This window comes from Haliotis asinina, chromosome 2, assembly GCF_037392515.1.
Source record: "Haliotis asinina isolate JCU_RB_2024 chromosome 2, JCU_Hal_asi_v2, whole genome shotgun sequence".
NCBI lineage: Eukaryota > Metazoa > Mollusca > Gastropoda > Lepetellida > Haliotidae > Haliotis > Haliotis asinina.
The window spans coordinates 46,910,209-46,930,383 of record NC_090281.1 but is presented as its reverse complement, the minus strand read 5'-3'; the positions used below and the strand labels follow the sequence as shown (position 1 = coordinate 46,930,383).

The 20,175-nt window shown below is 40.8% G+C and overlaps 1 protein-coding gene across 1 annotated transcript; it reads right to left on the bottom strand.

Moving 5' to 3' along the window:
- Positions 1 to 8,043: 8,043 nt before the first annotated feature.
- On the bottom strand, positions 8,044 to 19,641 carry LOC137271844 (ankyrin repeat domain-containing protein 50-like). Its single transcript, XM_067804236.1, has 4 exons — positions 19,415 to 19,641; positions 16,890 to 17,010; positions 9,715 to 9,799; positions 8,044 to 9,239 (listed from the first exon to the last, which is right to left on the bottom strand). Exons 1-4 carry the CDS (start codon positions 19,639 to 19,641, stop codon positions 8,044 to 8,046), a joined length of 1,629 nt encoding a protein of 542 aa, XP_067660337.1.
- Positions 19,642 to 20,175: the final 534 nt, after the last annotated feature.

The following is a 20,175-nucleotide window of genomic DNA, read 5'->3' as shown; positions in this document are numbered from 1 at the left end:
TGATATTTACATTGTAACACAATGTAGTGATGGTCAGTGTTTCCAGAAGTACAAAGAAAATTTCTATAGATAACAGACATTCTTAAAACGGTGTCTTAATCCGTTGCCCATACCTGCAATGTAAATTTTATACAAATGTCAAATGTAGGCACCAAACATACATACTACCGAAAGGCAACTGCTGATGTGTTTGAACATAACTGAGAAAAGGTAATCAGAAAATGGCGTCACTTTTTTTTCAAAATCTAAAACTAACTGATTCATTTTTGTCGCAAAAAACATACTACTTACGAGGTCCCGGATGTATTTTTAGATGGACACCCCATTAAAGTTATAAAAGAAGCTACGCTCGACAAACACTTGGCCTTTAGGCTTCACATCAAATGTTTTAAGGATAAATGCTTGAAGGCACTTGATATTTTAAATGTCGCGACAAACTCGAAATAGAGAGGGGGTAAGAAAAACCTCCTCCAGCTGCACAGTGCCCTGATCCGATCTGTACTTGAATATGGCATCGTCATTTATGGTGGGGCTTGTACACACAGTTTAGATAAAAACTAGAATCTGTTCGTCATCAAGAATGGATCTCTGTCTTGAGTCTGATGAGCCGTCCCCAAAACTACGCTGTCTTAAATTATCTTTAGAGTATATTTCTAAATTACGATCTACTACATCCAATCCTGCACATGGCTATATGTTTAATCCTCTCTATGAATAACATTAACCAGGAAAAAAATAAATGTGTTCTTGAACTACTTCGACTAAACCTACAATCTGATATTACTGTTGCTAAAATGGATGTTGACAAATTAGCCCAATATCAGATTTTCTTATGTTCATTATGGATATTTCTAAGACCACAGGTGGATCTAACACAAACAAAACGACAGTAGAATATATCAGGAAACACTAATGATACTCACAAATCTATCTTAAGGGATGGACTTCCAACGATGGTGACACACTTGCTAGTGCAGTATCTTCAAGATTACTCGAAGGCAACATATGTCATATTTGGGATTTCACTTTCTTAGTAAAGTACAAATTCTAGTACTTTTTTCGGTTGAGTCCCATCCGGGATTCGAACCCGCACCCTCAGAGTCAGGCACCTAATCGCCAGCACACAAAGTCATGATTTCTGAATATAATGCGTGTATGAATAATAGAAAAGTGCAAAAGAATCCTTGTAACACCGGAGGTCTAGCAGTGTCTCTCCACACGTCGACATTCTGGACAATGACTCTAAAGACGTGTTATGGTTCAACATAAGAAGCACCCTTACCACGCACAAGATACGAAGCACCCTTACCACGCACAAGATACGAAGCACCCTTACCACGCACAAGATAAGAAGCACCCTTACCACGCACAAGATACGAAGCACCCTTACCACGCACAAGATACGAAGCACCCTTACCACGCACAAGATACGAAGCACCCTTACCACGCACAAGATACGAAGCACCCTTACCACGCACAAGATACGAAGCACCCTTACCACGCACAAGATACGAAGCACCCTTACCACGCACAAGATACAAGTTGAAATTTTACCCAAAAAAATCAAATGAAACGTTGATAAATCATAAACAAACGTCAAAACGGCCACAAGAATTTTGGGAAGTCATAAATTCGTTATTGTGAAAAAAAGGAAAAAGATAAACAAATTACTCTGGGTTTGGCTTATTTCAAGGAGATTAACGACGGCCCTAACGAGGCTGTAGATGAGGAAGCTGTCGACGACATCAACGAAAAAGATTCAATGCACCCATTACACAGAAGAGATATCAAAAGCAATAGACAATCTTAAAAATGACAAAGCCTGTGGCTCTGATGATGTGTATTAGAAATATATTACGTCTTCAAAACGTAGACTTGACTCCATGCATGGAAAGCTTTTAATCTTGTCCTACAGCCAGGTGTTTATTGATAAGTGGATAGTGGGCATTATACAACCGACATTTAGAAATAAAAGCATCAAAGATGATCCATCAGATCCTATAACATGATACCAGTAGCTAACAGGAATGCTATGACAACATACTAGAATTAGTAGTGAATGGTTACAACTAACATGACTCATAGAATGAATACATCTTATTTTGTATATATAATAGTGGTGTTGGATTATTATTATTATATTATATTATTATTTACAGATTAAGATAGAAATGCAGCAGAGAGGGTTTGAGTGATCCTGGCACAGTCAGGCTGGTCAAGCTCATCATCAGCTCAGGGCCCTTGCCCCCTCTACACGCAGCCCAGACAGCGAATGGGACTTCTCCCAGGAAGCCCACCAAGAACTTTCCGGAGAATATGGAGGCTCCCCAACACTGCAGCCCTCTGCATTACCCAGATTGTCAGAAGGGCTGTGCTCCCGGTGGAGAACCCGGGCACTCTCCTGATCTGCGCCAAGAGATCAGGAGGTACCATACCAAGGGCACCGAGAACAATGGGGAGCCTGACGACTGTGTACTTGGGATGCAAGTGAGACATTTCAAAGGCGATGTCCGCATATTTACCATGCTTTTCCTGAAACTTGCCAATCACGTTGCTGTCAAAAGGGACAGAAAATTCCATGATATAAATAATTTCATTGGTTTTATCAAAAAGGACAAGATCAGGTTTGTTTGGCTGGAATTCGTCTCAGGCTGTATATTGGCCTATTGCAGAGAAGTTTGTAGCTATCATTTTCCAGGACGCCCTGGACATGTTCAGGGTCGTACCATGGATGGACCTCGGGGTCAAAGCCACAGGCATGGCGGAGACGATAATAAAAGAAGCCAGCCATGCCATCATGTCTTTTAAGATATGCTGTTTGTGCCAAGGAAGGGCATCCAATGACAAGGTGTTGGACAGTTTCTGTAAATTCATTGCAAAGACGACATTTCATATTGATATTTTCTTTAAGAATCTGAGGATTCTTAATTCTGACGATTGCGAGTAGGAAGTGACTGGTCCTGAGCAGCAAAAAGGAAGCCCTCAGTTTCACATTTGAGACCAGCCGACTTTATACAGGCGAAAGAGTCGGTTGGATTGCTGTTCTGTTCCACACACTGCATATACACACGAAGCAGTGGCTTCTCAGACAGCTTCTCCACAAAGGACCGACTCTGAGCAGACTTGGTGAAAGACGTCAAGTGGTTTACTCCCATCACTGTACCGTCCAGCAGCACATCGCCATCAACAAAATCAACTTCAAATTTCAAATTGTGTCCAACAACCTTGGCACGCTTAAAGTAGCTGTGGAATTCCTTGCTTTCATCATGAATCTTGACGTGCATCACCAGAGGATCATCTGACAAATAAATAAGTGCAAAAATACACAATAAAATTCTGTCATGAAGAGCTTCCACATTAATCAAACCCCGACCTCCTGAATTGATTGGCATATATAAACGATTACGAGAGGAACGAGGGTGGTGTGTTCTGTTATCAGACACGATCCTTCTGGTCAGGCGGTCAAGACTCTGGATGTCTTGTTTTGTCCAATCAACTACTCCAAAGGAATAGGAGAGGACTGGCACAGCAAAAGTATTGGTGGCTTTGACTTTGTTTCGAGCATTTAGCTCTGAACTCCAGATTTTCTTTAAACGAGATTTATACTCGGCTCGAAGTTTATCTTGAATCTGGGCATTGTTGGCTTGTCTCGAACTTGCATTCCAAGATAGGTGTAGGCCTGATCTTCCACAAGATGCTCAATAACTCCTCCAACTTGTAACTTGACCGATCCATCATTAGTTACCTTGCCACGTTTCAGATGAAGAGTATTACATTTGTCGAGTCCAAATGTCATGCCAATATCATTAGAGAATGACTCGACAAGCAGAACCTGTTCTTTCAAACTGGTCTCTCCTTTGGCAAGGCGCTCGATGTCATCCATATAAAGGAGATGAGTAAGAGGTGTTGGGGATCTGTGCTGAGGAGGTCCGGGATGGTACCCTTCCTCCCTGTTGAGCAGAAAACTCAAAGGATTTAGAGACAGACAAAAAAAAGCAAAGGACTGAAAGAGTCCCCCTGGAAAATTCCCCTTCTGATTGGAATAGATTCCGAAGTCTGCACCTCTCCTTGCGAGTACATCTTAAGTTGAGTCGACCAGCAACTCATTAAAGACTTGAGTAAATCAAGTTGTCGCCCAGGGAGGTCAATACACTGAAGAGACTTCAGAATCCATTCGTGAGGGACAGAGTCATATGCCTTTTTGTAGTCTATCCAGCACATGGAGAGGTTGCGGTGGTATGTCTTAGCCTCTTCCAAAATCATTTTCTGTACAAGAAGTTGATCCTTGCACCCCCAACATCCCTTTCTCGCCCCCTTCTGCTCTCTGTAAATTATCTCATTGGACGAGCAGTAAGATGACACGAGGTTTCTTAAACAAGCTGTGAATAGTTTGTATTGGGTATTTAGACATGTGATAGGGCGGAAGTTTTTGGGATCAGTCAAGTCTCCTTTTAGGGAAGGAGTATTGTGCGACCTTTGCTGAACCATGGAGGAACATCACCTGTGTCCACAAGAGAGTTAAAACAGTGAAGTAATGGTGTTTGGACACAAGGGAACAGTTTCCAGTACCGGTTTTGAATGCCATCAGGCCCTGGAGCTGTATTAGATTTGGACTTTTTAATGACACTTTCCAGGCAATCTGGTGAGATGTAACAGACAAACGACCTAGTTACTTTCTCATGCATTGCATGGTCATAATCACTGACCCATGGTGCCTCCAGGTTACAGTTGCCGGGTATAGACCACAACTGTTTCCAGAACCTTTCATTGGCATCCATGTGAGGCCGTTTATCATGTTCATTAACACCATTTGTCTTGAGTTGCCTGTAAAATTGCTTTCATTACTTCTAAATAGTTTATTTTGTTTGATAAATTTGTTTCTCTTTTCCCATTTTTCTTTCTTTCAGTCCAAATTTATATTTTGCCTTAAGGGAATCGACAATTTGGAGAAGTACCTTTTCTTTTGTTGTTTTGTACTGTAATTTTAATTTTCTCCAAATTACCTTTTGACGTTTAGACATGGGATTCCCTGATGACCTTAATTTCAGGCACAGCTCTATCCAGGAAATATATTTTCTAGTTTCTGTTAATTTTACTTGAAATCGGATTTTTCTTGGTTTATTGTTTTTAGTATTAGAAGACTTCTCTTTGGAAACTATGTGAATCTCCTCCAAGGTTCGAGCGGCAGCATAGACACAACAGCTTACTTCATGTAATGAACAGTCCGCAGGAAGTTTTAAAGAGATAATTTCATTAAGTAAGTCAATTTCATTTTTGGGCAAAGACATGTTTAGTTGTTTAATTGGCCTCCGTTTCTCTAAAGGTAAATCACAAATTTCCTCATAAATAGAAGTAAACAAAATATAAACAGGATTTTCGGTAAGGTCTGCAACAGAAGAAGAGGAAGAGTGAGGGTCCAAAATTTCGGGGCCAATTGGCTCTTTCTCATGAAGAGGAAAGAGTTTGACGCGGACGTCCATAAGAAGTTTTGGGTCGGCTGCCACTTGAGCATGTGGATCTTGCAAAGGTTCCTGACGGGCACCAGTTGTGGGTTGAACTGGCTCACGGGGCATGAGGTGTTTTAGCCGCCGGAGTTGATCTCGGAGATTTTGCTCCATCAGGTAAGCATACATGGGCATGGCATTGTCCCAATGCAGCTTCAGCGACTTGCCATCGATGCGTGGATTTTCAGGCCATCAACTCGCCATCGCACACTCAAGTAGTGTGGATTTTAGATGTTGTGACCAAGATATTCTTGGTCGGGTTCTGTGCCTTCCCCTGGGGCAATTCCCATCTCCAGTGTGGTTGGTGTCACTACCGGAGGAAGGCTGACTGGGCTGCGGAGTTGAAAGATGGTTTACTCCTTGTCTGTCGGTAACCCAGTGTGAAACCAGCTTCGGGGGGTCAGCCCTAACTTGGTGATGTACGTTTGGTTCAGGGAATAAAATTCCCCTATCGGCCCCACCGCGAAGTGGCGTACATCATTATTTTTATTATTGTTATTAATATAATGATCTAAGAAAAGAATAAAAGAAAGAGGTACATATGTGAGTGAATGAATAAATGATGCACCACGGCCATCCCTCTCAAAAAATGTTAAAGAACGCTAGACCACATGCGTTAACACTAACTGTCATTTTAAAAATATATTTGAGACATTTTTGTTTACATTAACAATTATTTCAGAAATCTGATTGCATGTGGGGAATGGCATGAACATTAACAAAATATTAACTGACACTGTCAGACACCCCTCAAAAAAACAGAAAGTTTACAAATATCACAAAGTCTTGTAAACAAGTCCAACTGTTCAGGTTTGTCAAATAATCAGGTCAACAAGAACGAAAGAAGTTATAGAACTATAATCCTCAAGCATCAGCAGCAGCAGTGGGACATCAGATCAGATCAGATCGGCGATGTGTCATGTCATTTGATTTTTCACTCACATCGGATACGCCCTCACAATTTTTCAAAAATGATAAAACTATCAGTATAACTTGCAAACACCTTTCACCTAATGGTATATTCCTCTCAAAAATATTCAAGGTGTAGTGAAAGAAGTTTTAGAATAATAATTAGAAGCACTCGAACAACGCCGTGTAAGATTTCATGGCGGATCAGATCAAATGAGCGATAGGTCACATTTTTCACACATTTCAAACACACCCTGACATTTTTTTTAGATTATGAAATTTTGACTATTACTTGCAAATACCATTCAACAAATGGTATGTTTCCCTGCTAAAACTTCAACGAACGTGTGAGAGAGCTTTTTATCGACACAAATTAGTTCATCTTCGCGGTGAATCGAGAATGGAAACCAGTGAATAGTACATATCGAAACTTTACTACAAATCTACTGCCGACCCGTGAAGGTCCCCGGGTGGAATAGGCCTTCAGCAACCCATGCTTGCCATAAAAGGCGACTATGCTTGTCGTAGGAGGCGCCAAACGGGATCGGGTAGTCAGGCTCGCTGACTTGGTTGACACATGTCATCGGTTCCCCATTGCGCAGATCGATGCTCATGTTGTTGGTCACTGGATTGTCTGGTCCAGCCTCGATTATTTACAGACCGCCGCCATATAGCTGGAATATTGCTGAGTGCTGAGTGCGGCATAAAACTAAACTCACTAACAAATCTACTGCCCTAATACTGACACAAATAACAATTATTTGACCTAAACTGAAGTGACAAAATAGTTAACTTATCTTCTACATGTAGAACTTCAGTTGCCACAACACTCGTCGAATTTAATCAGGTGTTGGAAATAAACCAAATACTAATCTGTCGCTATATCGGCTACACTCTTCACGTGACGAGGTGAGGCATGTGTTCAGGGGCTTTTCGAGGAGTTTCCTCTCCCTCTGTATAGTCTCCCTGTTCAGACAAAGTGTCAAGTTAGGTCACTTGGTGTCTAAGCGAAAGAATATGTTTCAGAATTCATTCATTCATTCACCCACTTGTTTCAAGATTATCTGAGAAACACATTTTATGTGTCATGATGAAGACGTAGGGGACGCTGTGTCAGTAAACAACATCCTACCGGGCGAATCCAATCAACATTGAAGCACTGTAAAAGGAGGTTCAGTATATCCTGGACAAATATAGCATTAGACTAAACAATGGTGAGTAGAAGCGTAACGTAAGTTACATGAGCTATACTGGCATTATGCGGTTTCATTAAGCAGGTATCATTAAGCTGTTTCGGAAAATAGCTTGACACCATGCCAAGAATCGATTACCACATCAACCAGAATGTACAAATGATTATATCTAACAACCTGGAAAAGGGTACATGATTAGATTTGTAATTAGTAAATACTCTCAAATATATCTTTGGAGTGTATTCAACACTTCAGTGTCTATTAAATATGGGCACATTGAGCCAAAACGACGCCTTGTCCCTGGTATGTCACTTTTTTAGCAGAGTTTTGTTCCAGGCCTCGATATCCACATTCCCCTGTTGCAGAATACATTCATCGTGTCCACATTGCCTTCTCGACAGGCCATGAAGGAAGCTGGCATCTCTTTAAGCCACTAGTTACAGATCTGCTCCTTTACTAACGAGAAACTCCACCACTTTCTTATGTCCATTACTTGCTGCCAACATCACTGGTGTGTTCCTCTTCCATCCTCTACTGTTGATGTCCACCTTGTTCTGTGAGACAATATACTTCACCACTTCCAGATGCCCTTCCTTACATGCCATGTGAAGGATGTTGCTACCACTGCCACGTAAGAGTGACAAATCAGCCCCATGCTCCACGAGAAACTCCACCACATCCTTTTTCCCCATTTCGGCTGCAACCATCACAGGTGTCTTCTTTTTCCACCCCCTACTGTTGATGTCCACCTTGTTTTGGGAGACAATATACTTCACCACCTCCAGATGCCCTCCCCTACATGCCATGTGAAGGGTGTTGATACCGCTGCCATGTACGAGTAACAAATCAGCCCCATGCTCCACGAGAAACTTCACCACGTCCTTTGCCCCGTTTGCTGCTGCCACCATCAGTGGTGTCTTCTTCTGCCATCCTCTACTGTTGATGTCCACCTTGTTCTGTGACACGATATACTTCACAACCTCCAGATGTCCTCCCCAGCTGGCCAAGTGCAGTGTGTTGCTGCCACCGGCATATGTGAGTGACAAATCAGCCCCATGCTCAACGAGAAACTTCACCACGTCCTTTGCCCCGTTTGCTGCTGCCAACATCAGTGGTGTCTTCTTCTTCCATCCTCTGCTGTTTATGTCCACCTTGTTCTGTGACACTATATACATCACCACCTCCAGACGCCCTCCCCTACAGGCACAATGCAGTATGTTGTTACGTTGTTTATCCACAAGTGACATGTCAGCTCCTTCATTCACAAGTAACTCTACGACTTCTTTATGTCCGTTCTCTGCTGCCAGCATCATAGGTGTTCGTTTACACTGTGCTCTAACATCGATGTAGGTCATGTCCAGTGAGAGGATATACTTCATCACATCTCTATCTCCTCCCAGACACGCTGAATGAAGGATGTTCATACCGAATCTATCAATCAGTTTCACACTGGCTCCTTTTGTCATAAGTGACTCAACCACTTCTCTACGTCCTTTAAGAGCCGCCAACATCACGGGGGTTCTACCAATCCACTCTTGACAGTCAATGTTGGCCCGTCTCTGCGACAAGATGGCGTTCACCCTTGAGAAGTCCCCGATCTTTGAGGCGTTGTGGAGATCACACAGTGGTGGTGCTGTAAAACAGTGTTCATCTCTGTACACATTTTAAACAGCGACTAGAAAGGTATAATTGTGACATATTAGGGCATCTAATAATGGCGGAAACCCTTATCAGTAAAAACAGTCCATACTCTCTCAATCACAACACAGACAGTCTATGTACACCCCTTTTTCATTACACACATACTATATTCATTCACTATCAACACTATCAGTCTATACTCGTTCTTTTCTCTACAGTAACACTCCTCGCCTTCCAGACTGATATGTTCACATCCTTTCCCCAACACACTGTCAGAAACACGATACACTTTTCCCCTAAATACTCAAATTATTTCAGACAGACCACTCAACACCCTTCCTCCCAGCTTTGGAAGAAACAGCATACATGTTTATGCTAACAAATTGAAAAAAACCCTTCCAAACAGACATATTCTTCCCCCACACGTTGGGAGAAACACCGTACACGTTTATGCTAAAACCACATACCTTCCAGACAGACCATTTCACATCCTTCCACCACACATTGAGACGTGTCATTGCACACCGTGGATCCACAGATTCCAGAGGTCACCTGTAGAACGAAACAAAGATATCTGTCTTCCATAAATATACAACATTAAGGTCGATCTTTTTCAACATTCATTTTGAGGTGTGTCATGGGCCTGATGCATGTGTGTCAATACCGTTGACTGGACATTAGCAGACAAAACATAACCTATTGTACGCCTCCAGGTGGGTGGTTTAAAATTACCATACACGGAACACAGATAAGAAATTTCCAAAAATATGACGGGACAATATAGGGAGTTTAAGAATAATTTCATTTATCCCTGACTTTAAAAAAGCTTGATCTGAACGGTGCTGTATCCATGTATCAACCTGACTTGCAATATTATCAGGTTTAAAGGTCAATATATATTACAAGTAACTCAACTGAACGAAAGTGAAAAAATGTCCTAACTGGAATCTAATTTAAGACCAAACTTTAAGGCATTTTGGACATGCTGCTCAATGACATGTGAATCAGTTACCCTTTTCCCCCCAAATTATAAGGAAAACCTCTGTTTACTAATACCGATAATAGAATGATAAAATAGTTGCTAAATTATGTAGTAAGGTACCGGATATTGGAGACAACACTTGTAGACGTAAGAATGAACCTTACTACACCAAGAGTTATCTCCACTGGTGTAGCAGACGACTTCCTTTGTTGACTAAAATTTGACAAAGGAACGACTTGTTGACATCTTGATTGGTCACCGGATACTGTATGAAGATTACTGGGATTTCCCATTATGATAACGACCTAAAACACACTGCAGACTACACAAAAGGGTGGTTGTCAGACGAAAATGCTCACGTTTTAAACCTGCCCAGATGCAGCCTTGATCCTAACCCTGCTGAGAATATGTGGGGACTAATGAAGGACAGAACAAACCAAATAGGATTTCAAAATGATGAGGATATGAAGAAAGTGGTGGTCTTTCCATACACTTCCCAACAAACGGAATTGAATTGTGTTTGACAATAAGATCCCACTAAGTACTGAAAAGACACCTAGCCTGTAAGAAAATCATATCACAATGTTGTTTATTTAAGTAAATATTCTGTAATTTATATACATGTATCATGTATTTGCCAAAACAACGTTCTCATTAATTTCTGGGAATACCATATATCGATATAGTCCTTGCATTTTGGGGCCGACAAAACACGTGATCAAATCGCAAATAATTCCAAAACCAAGTCATATGGGTTGCTCTCCTCTGACATCCCCTAAACATTACGAAACATTTAAAGAGCGAAGGAGAAGCATCATGAAAAATGTCCCCATTATCAGTTCGTCAGTGAAACATCGAGACAAATCGATGACACATGTACACACACTGACACATATCTAAAAAGCGCTCATATTTACGCACAGTGATACATGTCTATACACGGACACATTTACAATGACGCATGTCTACACACATTGACAAAGATCTATATACACTGACACACATCAACACACACTGACACACGTCTACACACACTGAGGCACATTCACTCAGTGAATTTTAATCAGAGATTTACACGGATCTCTACATAGACATACAAATCACGAATACAGACCTATTCATGCAATAAAATGTCTATACACGCACTGACATACATCTACACAAAGTGACACACATCCCAACACTGACATATATACACACACTGACACACATCTACACACACGGGCCCATATTTACACACACTAACACGTATACACAGTGAGCTAATTATATATACATACACTCAGTAGGACAAAACGACACACATCCAAACACACTGACACATATCTACACACACTGACACACGTCTACACACAATAACATATATCCACACACACTGACATGTACACATACTGACACATATCTACACTCACTGACAAACACCTACACACACTGACACATATCTACACACACTGACGCATCTGCAAACGCTCATATGTAGGCACAGTGATACATGTCTATACACTGACACCCTTACAAACAGTGACGCCCATCTAAACACACTGATACACGTCTAAATACACTAACACACATCTACACATACTGACGTACATTCAAAAACAGACACGCATCGACGCTCACTGACACAAATCTACACACACTGACACATATCTATATTCTGTCACACACCTACACACGCTGACAGATATCTACACACGCTGACATTTTTTTCAAACACAGCCACACATCTACACGACACACACTGACATATCTATAAAATGACACATGTCAGTACACAATGACGCATATCTACACACACTGGCAAACGTCTCTGGACTGACACATCTACACACGCTGACACATATCTACACACAGACACACATCTATACAGACTGACACACACCTACACACACTAACACATATCTACGAACACTAAATCCTACCAACTGGCATCTATACTCATTCATATGACAAAAATATATCTTACAATGACATGATCATTGGGAATAACGTATTCCCTCGTCTTCTCAGTCTCATCACGTAACCGACATGAGGCAAAAACAAAGCAGTCCTCGACACAGACAAGCTGGCACCACTTCATGTCAACGTTTCTGAAAACTACAGATCTGTGCTTCAGTGTCTCTGTCATCTGAAGGCCACATTCCTTTGATTCTATCGAGTCGCATATAGAAACTACACTCATGACGTAAACAGCTGCTGATAAAGCAATCTGCAGACGACTGTTTGAACACAACATCGTCGAATTTTTGTAAACGACAAACAGGTGCTGTAAGACAGGCTTTACAGCTCACTGCAGGTAATATGATCGATGAATCTAAATCGCCGTTTCCAAAACATCTCATGACCACACTCTATATATAGCTTACCTGTATAGAAATGTTTTCCGACATAGCATATCAGATACTGTCAACAATCCGCCATCAAGACAACTGCCTCGTCTCATGTACCCCGTTACCCGACGTGTGAGGTAAAAGTCAAATAGAAATGTGTTTGTCATGCTCCTGAGACGTCATCAGTGCTAATCATGATATTAATATTGACTTGCAATACTTTAGATGGAATTTGTGTCAGAAAAAACCAAAAACGTTATTCAACAAACTATTATCAAAACATTGACACGGTTCAATATTTGTGTCGAGGGAGGAGTGCAGAGAAAGAGAGTTCCAGTTGTTCGAGAAGCATGTGCACAAGAGTGGACAAAGTTATTTATTCATTAACCTGTGCTGTGCAGTCTCCATCCTTTCTCGCACACCTGGTTGTACCTTTCTGGTAACAAAATGCGAAGTGTACCAATATTGTAATGATAGATTGTTGAACAGCTTTTTTCATCATTAGGACAAAAATTCTGCAACAAACTCAAGGAGTTGGTGTGATGTTTTGATTATGGTCAAAGTTTCATTGATTACTGTGTGTTTATTAGTTTTCAAGGTAGATTGCAATTTATCCGTATCCGTTTGAGCTAAACGGACTATAACAACGTATGACATAGATTTACTTCTTTAATACACTGGGCTACTTCTCCCTTCATTAGGTGAATGACAGTAGTATGTACAGTGACATGAAACCGGTTAGCTAGTACTACAGGTTAAGATGTAACGATTAATTATTTACAAAAACATGAATTAATGACACACTAATATCCTGTCAACAAAAACCCCTTTCCGTCTTCTTTCTCGTCCTCCTTGGTTAGGCCCCAAGTACACCTAACACTGACCACATTTTAAAAATTAGAAACATATGAATTACAATATAAACAAGAATACAATCAACTAAAACATAAATACAGCAATTATAAATCCTTATTTACAGATGGATCCAATGACGGTGGCGCAGTGGCTTGTGCCACTGTCATCGGATCCAGAACAATATCTTCTAGATTACCAGAGAACAGTTCTATTTTTACAGCTGAAGCTAATGCCATATTAACGGCTCTTAAATATACTCAAAGACACCCTATACATAAACAGTATATAATCTATTAAGACTCTCTTTCTTGTCTTCAGGCTGTTAGAAATATTTCTTGTAAACGTCCACTTTTAATTGAAATTATTGAATTGTATAACAGTCTTGCTACTGGCCAATGCGACATCGTCTTCCGTTGGTTACTCAGCCATGTAGGCATTTCTGGTAACGCAATGGCCGATCTTCCTGTTAAGGCAGCACTCAACAAATCTGTGACACCACTTCTTATTCCTTACACCGATTATAAAACTACCATAAGATCTTATGCAGAAGAAGTGGGACACCCAAGTAGGTATAAATAAATTACATGAAATAAAACCGTATATTGGTTACACCTACTTGGGCTGTCAGTCCAGATTTGATGAGGTTATTTTACGACGACGCCGTATCGGCCATGCTAGATATACTCTTGCATACCATTAAAAGGTGAGGATCTTCCATTTCGTATCCTCTGTGATGAGAGAGTCACGGTCAAGCATATCCTGCTTGACTGTGTTGAATTCTCCATCACAAGGGATAAGTACTTTACAGTTAAAACAATTAGGGATCATTTTTACCAGCGTTAGTTCTCATTTAATTATTGGGGGTTTTTTTTAGAGAAATTGATTTTTTTGTTGAATTTTGAATAATATGTTCTGCAGATAGTTGCATTTTAATTAATGTTAGGTTAGATTAGTAACCTGAATTGTTAGTGGCTGTACCCTCAAAGGGGGTTGAAGTGCCGTAAAATTATTGTCCTCCTGAGAGTGTAAGTAAGTCCCAAAACATTTCATGTACATTTAGACTTCCCACTGTTTTTAATCGTAGTATATGTGTATTTGTAATCTGTGACTAGATGTGACTGAATTGCCAATATCTGCAGGGATGGTGTAAATCCAGGTAGGGTCCATGCAGGAAGCAAAGGTACTGTAAGTTCCCATGGTCCCTAGTAGTATGGTGATCTACCTTCAGGTGTTGGCAATCTATAGCCTGTTTATATATTGTTTTGTCCGAATAGTGATATTAGTTTTAACTTTCCATGCTAGTTTTAATTCAAATTGTGATATTCTAGTTGTTTTACTGTCCTTCGTCGACAGGTTTTACAATATACATATAGTCCTTTTCATTGTTAAATGTACTCGTCACGATATGGCTGAGATATTGCAATGTGACGTTAAATATTAACTCACTCACGAAGGTTACTTTTGCAGGCTCCACCATATACGATGGAGCCATAATCAAGTTTTGAAAGGGCCAGGGACCGATATAGGTGTGGGAGTGTAGCTTGATCGCCTCGCCACTTTGAGTTGGAAACAACTTTCAACATGTGCTTTCAGGCATTTGGCTTTAAGCGATTTAATATGCGGTAAAAAGGTTAAATGGGACTCGAAAACTAGACCCAAGAACTTGGCTTCCTTTACAACGTCCGAATAGTGATATTAGTTTTAACTTTCCATGCTAGTTTTAATTCAAATTGTGATATTCTAGTTGTTTTACTGTCCTTCGTCGACAGGTTTTACAATATACATATAGTCCTTTTCATTGTTAAAGTTAAATGTACTCGTCACGATATGGCTGAGATATTGCAATGTGACGTTAAATATTAACTCACTCACTAAGGTTACTTTTGCAGGCTCCACCATATACGATGGAGCCATAATCAAGTTTTGAAAGGGCCAGGGACCGATATAGGTGTGGGAGTGTAGCTTGATCGCCTCGCCACTTTGAGTTGGAAACAACTTTCAACATGTGCTTTCAGGCATTTGGCTTTAAGCGATTTAATATGCGGTAAAAAGGTTAAATGGGACTCGAAAACTAGACCCAAGAACTTGGCTTCCTTTACAACTTTGATGGGAGTGTCATTTACATATAGTTCAGTGTCTGTATGCGACTTATATTTCCTACAAAAGTGTACACAATTAGTTTTCGATTTTTAAGAATTTAAAACTATTTTCAAGACACCATTTATTTATTTTATTTAAACACAAATGAGTTGCCGTTCGATGGTGTGCATATTTTTACCACGAAAGGACATATTAAAATCATACACAAAAAGTGTCATCAATTGAATCATTTAAAACATGGGATAAACTATTGATCTTAATACTAAATAAGGTCACCGACCAAATACTGCCCTGGGGAACACCCTGATCCTGATTGTAAAATCAGACAGGGTTGAACCCACACGGACTTGAAATTGCCTGTCTTTAAAACACTCTGATGTAAAAAGCTTCAAACGGCCTCTCAAACCAGAATCAGGTAGACCCTTAAAATGCCATGCTTCCAGGTCGCATCATAAGCTTTCTCAAGATGAAAGAAAATTGATACAGCATGTGGTTTACACTCACTGGTATACACTCATCAGCAATTTCATTTAAAGCGTCAGAAAAAAACACTGAATGAGATCAGCTATATCACTGAAAACTTAGGGTCTTGGTTTAGATGTGCATAAAGCTTGAAATAAAGACCAGGCTGCGTTGGAAAATGTCCACCCCGTATATGATGGAGAGTCAGATGGCTTAATTTCTGATAAGATAGTTGGAAGGTGGTCACTTCCACAGAGGTCACTGTGGACCGACCATTCAAATTCATTAAGTAGACTAGAATCTGAAAGAGACAAATCTAGAGAAGAGTAGGTGCCAGTTGCAGGGTGCAGGTAAATGCTGGAATCATCATTGTAAATACACAAATCATTATTGGAAAATCTTCCTGTGTTTGATCTTTTGAGTTAGTGTTTCAACCACCCCATATTGGGTCATGGTCATCGAGATCACCCATTATAATACAAGATTTGGGAAGTTGGTCATAGAGAGCTTGCAGATCTGACTGTTGGGGTGTTGAAGAAGGCGGAATATACAAAGAGCATAGTGTAAAGGTAACATGAAGAGTAAGTCTCACGGCAAAGGCTTGGAGATTAGTTGCGAGTGTTACAGGATTATGTATAACATCCTGCTTAACGAGGATTGAAAATCCCCCAGTGGCTCTGTCACCCGGAGTACCTGTCTGCTTCAAATAGGTTTCCTGCAGACAGAAAGCCGATGGTGTAAAATCTTGGACTAAAAGCTGTAACTCATTACAATTGGATCGTAATCCTCTACAATTAGGGCTGATTGGGGATCTGCCCTACACTTTCTATAAACTATGTAAACCTTGGATAGATGCTATCAGAAACAACCATATCCTCTAGTGATTTAAATTTGTTAGATATTATTATCTTACCTGACCCTTTAGATTCTCGATTTGGTTTTGAAGTGTGTATCCGTGATTTGGTTTGGGACTTTCCAGGTTGTTTCTCATTTCTGTCAGGTTGAGAACAAGTTTGTGGAAGAGAAGATTATTCCTGCAAGATGTTCTGCTGTGAAAGTGACTTCTCTGTCTGAGTGGACTGACCAGGCGTGTGGGAGTGTCTGAGTTTACCCATGTCAAGTCGATTTGGCAGGAGAGTGAGCAGGTAATTTTAATTGTGACTGACAGACTTTCCTTATGGGTTGTTTCCGTTGATGTGCTGGCAAAAGAGGCACAGGTTTCGGTGCGTTCTGAACAAGCTCTTTTGCTTCAGCAAAGCTGACATTTCTGGCATATTTAACCCTGTTTATTTCCGTCTGTTTTTTTCCACACAGGACAGTCTTTAGAAAAGGATGAGTGACTACCGTGGCAGTGACTATTGTAACAGTCTTCTGTTACATGTGTATTCTCATCAAAGTGAGCACAAGTAACAATGTACAATTATTTTCTCCACATCCGTACTTTTGACATTTAAAGCACCGCAGAAGACTAGGGATGTACACATCAACGTTCACACTGCAGTAACCTGCCTTGACTGATTTAGGAGGGTTTGGCGCTGAAAACGAGAAGTGATAAGTGTTTGTTTGAACTGTTTCATTATTTTCACGGGTTGTAAAGCTCCTGACTTATACCACTCCTTGGTCTTTCATCTCAGATACGATATAAATCTCTGTCTGTCATGTCTCTTACAATCCCTTTGCTAGTATTCAAGGTTCTATGAGCAGAGATCTTAATGGAAATAATAACAAACATATTTGTCGATAGCAGGTTCATTGCTTGCTGTTTCCTGTTGCATTCGATTAACAGTGATCCTGAACGCAACCACTGAACATTCCTGACTTCTCCTGCTATTCCCTAAACTCCTTTTGAAATCGCGAAAGGATTCAGTTTCAAGGCAGTCTTATCCAAAGTCTCAATGATCAGGAAGCATGGCCAGTAATCAACTGCTGTGGAGGGTCGTTGTTCGTCATCAGCGTCATGAGGACGTTTTGTTTTCATAGAGGGTGTTTCGTAGTCCATGGTAAGTGTATAGTCGTTCATCATCCGTGCACCCCACCCACCACGGAGTATCACAAGGACAATGCTAAACAGAAGCGGATCTCCGTCTTGCAACACCAACGATAAACAGATGATATACTCCAGCAGAAAAATCAAAAAAGGTCAATAATTCCACCAGATTGGCCCATGAGCCACTGCCCTCTGGACATAGAACTCCAGACAAGTTACGGAATTGGAGTTTCACAATCAAAATGCAAATATATCACCATGAAGCCAGGACAACTGTCAATAATTCCACCAGATTGGCCCATGAGCCACCGCCTTCTGGACATAGGACTCTAGACAAGTTACGAAATTGGAGTTTCACAATAAAATACAAATATATCATCGTGAAGCCAGTACAACTGACAAAATTTGTAAACAATGTCTCAAATTTGTACAGCAAAACTTACATGTACAGGGCTTAGCATGACCAGCCGATTGGTTCAACCGGGCCCATTCAGCCATCCATCTAGGTGACGTCAGGGCCAAAGTGGTGTGTTGAGGATGAGGAACACGGAACAGGCTCTTATTTTCCTCAGTCACCAGGATCCCTTCCTCTACCAACACAGGGCCCCAACCCATGGCACTCGGGTTGGTAGACCGAACATGCTACGGTGTCGTCCACAACGGGGTGGCGAGCTCTTGGCGTTATCCAGCACCCACCAAGAGGTGGTGGCTCGCGACGGGTGCCATTTATACTACGAAAAGGATCCGATATACACGACAGAACTGATTGGAAGCTACTTATGAAAGACAATGATCAGAGTGAGTGAGTTTAGCTTTATGCCGCACTCAGCAATATTCCGGCTATATGGCAGCGGTCTGTAAATAATCGTGTCTGGACCAGACCTATCTGCGCAACTGGGAATCAATGATATGTGTCAACCAAGTCAGCAAGCCTAACCGTCCAATCCTGTTAGTCGCCACTTACAACAAGCATAGGTTATTGAAAGTCAATTTTCTCACCCAGACCTTAGTGGGTAACAATGATAGGAAAACATATACATGAAACACACATCAAAGCATGTACAGTGATTAAGGAGAATATTAAGGGGCAGACATGTACACTGAAAGCCAAGAGGGAAACATCTGCGGTTCTCAAATGACAGCGACAGTTCATTTGCATTTTTCGGGCATAGTTTCCTCTTTATAAAGTTTTGAGGAAAAAATCAGAAATATGCATCTGGAAATATAACAAGCAGCTGAGAATTTCTTTCATGGTCATTTTAGAAGTTGGGTTGATGAAGAAAGATGACAATTTTTATGGACACACAACTTATTTAATTCTGTAAAGGCGACGTTTCGTTTCGACATAGATTCTGATGGCATTATCAAGCAAGTGATATACATGAAAAGCAAATAGAGAGATTATACTCATGAGTTGTTGATACAGTAGACTGGGGATGTCTTGTTTGTACAATAAATGAGGTTTCCGCAGGACTCGGTGCTCCCTCTGCAGTAAAGCGGTTGGATTCTTTTTCAGCTGCTTGTAGATGTTGTCACTCAGAATGTTGTGACTCAGGATGTTGTAAGTGAGGTTGTGAAAAGGTGATGTGTCCATTATGACGGTGCCTCTACTTTTATCAGCAGGGGCGAGAGTTTTATCAAGGTCTGTTTTCAGTTGTCTCAGGATCTCCAGACCCATGCCATTCAAGAAGCAAGACCCCTCTGTTGTGGTTTATCACACAGAAAATGACTGTACCCTTGGGCTTGATGAAAGGGACTGGCTAAAGACATCTGATACATGGACTGCGAAAAATCGAGTTCATTTTCAGAAACTTACTGCTAATTCCACCTGAACTCAATTTTGAGCAAAACTTGCTAATAAAAAAAATACGATCTTAGTTTTGATTGTTATATGATATTGGATCATTATGGTCATTATATCATATAGGAAACATAGTGTAAATTCAATAGAGAATACTACACGACGTCTCATTACATACGAATTATGCGAATAAGTGTCCTTCCTAGGGCGATATAATAACTAAATAGTGCGATCTGATTATACAGTTATCATATCGATTCATTTGTAAATAGCACTGTGTTTGGGAATGGGAGCGGTGGTGAGTGGTTGGCTAGAGCATTTGTTTAACTCTGCTTACAGCATGTTTCCACTCCATGGTCTAAGTGGGAAACTCCGCCTCGAATGGACGACGGGGCGGATGAACAGGAAGGA